At 36.9% G+C, this 2,588-nt stretch overlaps 1 protein-coding gene across 1 annotated transcript; it reads left to right on the forward strand.

The window, feature by feature from the left end:
* The first annotated feature begins 333 nt into the window (after positions 1-333).
* LOC131153923 (uncharacterized) lies at positions 334-1,293 on the forward strand. The gene has a single exon (XM_058106367.1). The coding sequence runs from the start codon at positions 334-336 to the stop codon at positions 1,174-1,176; it is 843 nt and encodes a 280-aa protein (XP_057962350.1). The 3' UTR covers positions 1,177-1,293.
* Positions 1,294-2,588: the final 1,295 nt, after the last annotated feature.

Genomic DNA, 2,588 nt, shown 5'->3' on the forward strand with positions numbered 1-2,588 from the left:
TATTTTTTTATGATGAAAGCAAATAAAATGTTAGTTATTTCTAGTTAAATTATATAGTTGACTCTAATCCTATGTTTGATGAGATCTTAAAATTGAATTTATATGAATTTAGATAAAATGTAATACAAAATTATATTAAAATTTATCTAAACTTACCCGAATCAAAATTTAAATTTAAATTCAAATTCAAATTAAATATAACATAGTGTAAAAATAATTAAATTAAAAATAATATATATATATATATATATATATATATGTATGTATGTATATACTTGTCTCTATTAATTTATTTAATCCGCAAGAATAATAAATAAATAAATAACTATAAACATGTGTTTTCCACTTTCCACCTTATCCAACTCTGTAGAAGGCATATGCTCTTTCATTGATTCCTCTGGTTTCTCTACCACCCAGACGGCCAGACCCAGGGATGCGCAGAGGAATAGCCCAGCAAAACCAAAAGCCCCGTCGGAATTCCATTTGCTTCTGTACATTTCTCGCGCAGACAATAGCATAGATAATCAGAGAGACGCGCAGAGAAAGTCGGAACCACCACCATTGATGGCTTGTGCAACAACAAGACCCGCCTTCTCCTTCCACCCCTCTTCTTCCCTGTCTCAACCGTCTCTCCAAAAACCAAAACCCCATCTCACGATTCCTCCTCTCATCCCCAAAACCCACCCAATTTCAGCCATTCTCAGACGCCCAAAAACCCAATTCACTTCGAAGTCCATTGATGTCTCCAAAGAAGACAAACCCGTTTCAGGACAACCCGATTCCCCCACAACACCCTCAACCGATTCACCTCCAATCCCAGTAGAGCCTGAAAATTTCGACAAACGCCGCCTCGAGGAGAAGTTTGCGGTACTGAACACCGGAATTTACGAATGCCGTTCTTGTGGGTTCCGCTATGACGAGGCCGCCGGAGACCCATCGTATCCGATCCCACCGGGGCTGGAATTTGACAAATTGCCAGAGGATTGGCGGTGCCCCACATGCGGGGCGGCGAAGTCGTTCTTCGAAAGCAAGAGTGTGGAGATTGCTGGGTTTGCTCAGAACCAACAATTCGGATTGGGTGGTAATGCACTTACCTCTGGCCAGAAGGCTCTGCTTATTTATGGTAGCTTGCTCTTCTTCTTTGCGTTGTTCTTATCTGGGTACTTTCTGCAATAGCGGAGTGAAATGAATGGATAAATATATGGTTTTCATATAGCCTTTTGTTTTATGAAATTGGCTTGTGTGTATTGTAAGTGTATTTTTTTAATATCTAAAGTAGAAAATTTTGGTGAATTGAATGTTTTCTGATAGCATATTTCAGTTCCCAAGAGTTCATTTCAAGTAAGTTGTGGAGTTCATGTATGGTTGAATTGTCTTTCAATATAGTCTCTTGAAAGTGTCTGTAGTTGAAGAAATTAGATTTTCTGACTGGAAATCTCTGAGATTTCTTAGGGCAAATCATTTCTTTTTTTCTTTTTGAGAGGGACGAGGGAATGAGGGACATAATGACTTAGCTGCATATGCAATTTCGTCACAATTCACAAAACACAGAATTCTTAGAGGTATACTCCATTTTTAATGCTCCCAAATTCTTACTCTGTCCTCCCCAGTCTACTGGCTTCTTATTCTCTGCATCCCCCCCCCCCCCAAAAAAAAAAATTTTGGATACCCTTTTTGTTTCAGCCACTCTAGTCTAATCAAGGTGTTAGATTTGAGAAGTGGAACATTAGAAACCATTCTAGAAGAAGTTCCCAAACTATTCCATTTGAGGGACAACATGTGGAAGGTAAGAAGGCTGCCCAGTTCTATAGGGAAGTTTCAAAAGGCACAGAATTTTATTTTTTTTTTGTCCTTTTACCCATGCCACTTTGTTGCCTGCGGGTGATTAGAATGCTCAAAGTTTGATGCTGAACAGTTTTTTCTCTATTTTTCATTTTTTTTTTTAAAGATAGTTGTACTGATCTCCTAGCACTTAAAAGAAGGAATTTATTGAATCCATCCACACAATTTTATCTAAATTGTATGTCACACCCCTTTTTTCACTTTTTGGTAAATGAATTGCAAAACAGTCAATGCATACTCTTTTACTTAATCCTTTCTAAACTACTTCTATGACAACATGAAACTGGATCTAGAGAATGATCATGTTTCTAATGTATATAAGGATTGAATGGTCAGATTGATCTGCAACCTTCTTATGTTATGTCTAGTTTGCATAATGAAATGGGGTAGGAAAGGAATGGAATGAGAATTTGAATGATGAGTATGACGAAATCAACTCATAAATTCGCCGATTCCATTCCTCTTGATTCCGGTCCATTCCTTTGTACAAATCGCGCAGTCATTGTGATAAATCTTTTCTTCCTTGTTTTCCACAGTATGAAAGGTGTCATTAAAAGTTCCCTTTGCAACTTCCATTTGTAATTGTCAAATCAATTAATCAAGATTTGAATGCTGAATCACAATTCCAATTTTAGGGATCAAGAATTGAGTCAAATCTTTTGGTGAAATTTGCCAAATTCAATTCCAAGAACTTAATGAGATGTACATATGTATAATGAAGAAAATATATTGAAATTTTGGTTGTG

The sequence above is a fragment of the Malania oleifera genome, chromosome 4 (genome assembly GCF_029873635.1).
Source record: "Malania oleifera isolate guangnan ecotype guangnan chromosome 4, ASM2987363v1, whole genome shotgun sequence".
Taxonomy (NCBI): Eukaryota; Viridiplantae; Streptophyta; class Magnoliopsida; order Santalales; family Ximeniaceae; genus Malania; species Malania oleifera.

Bases quoted from the DNA above. Each gene is read 5' to 3' on its own strand.
- LOC131153923 (XM_058106367.1), top strand. From the start codon at position 334: ATGTGTTTTCCACTTTCCACCTTATCCAACTCTGTAGAAGGCATATGC.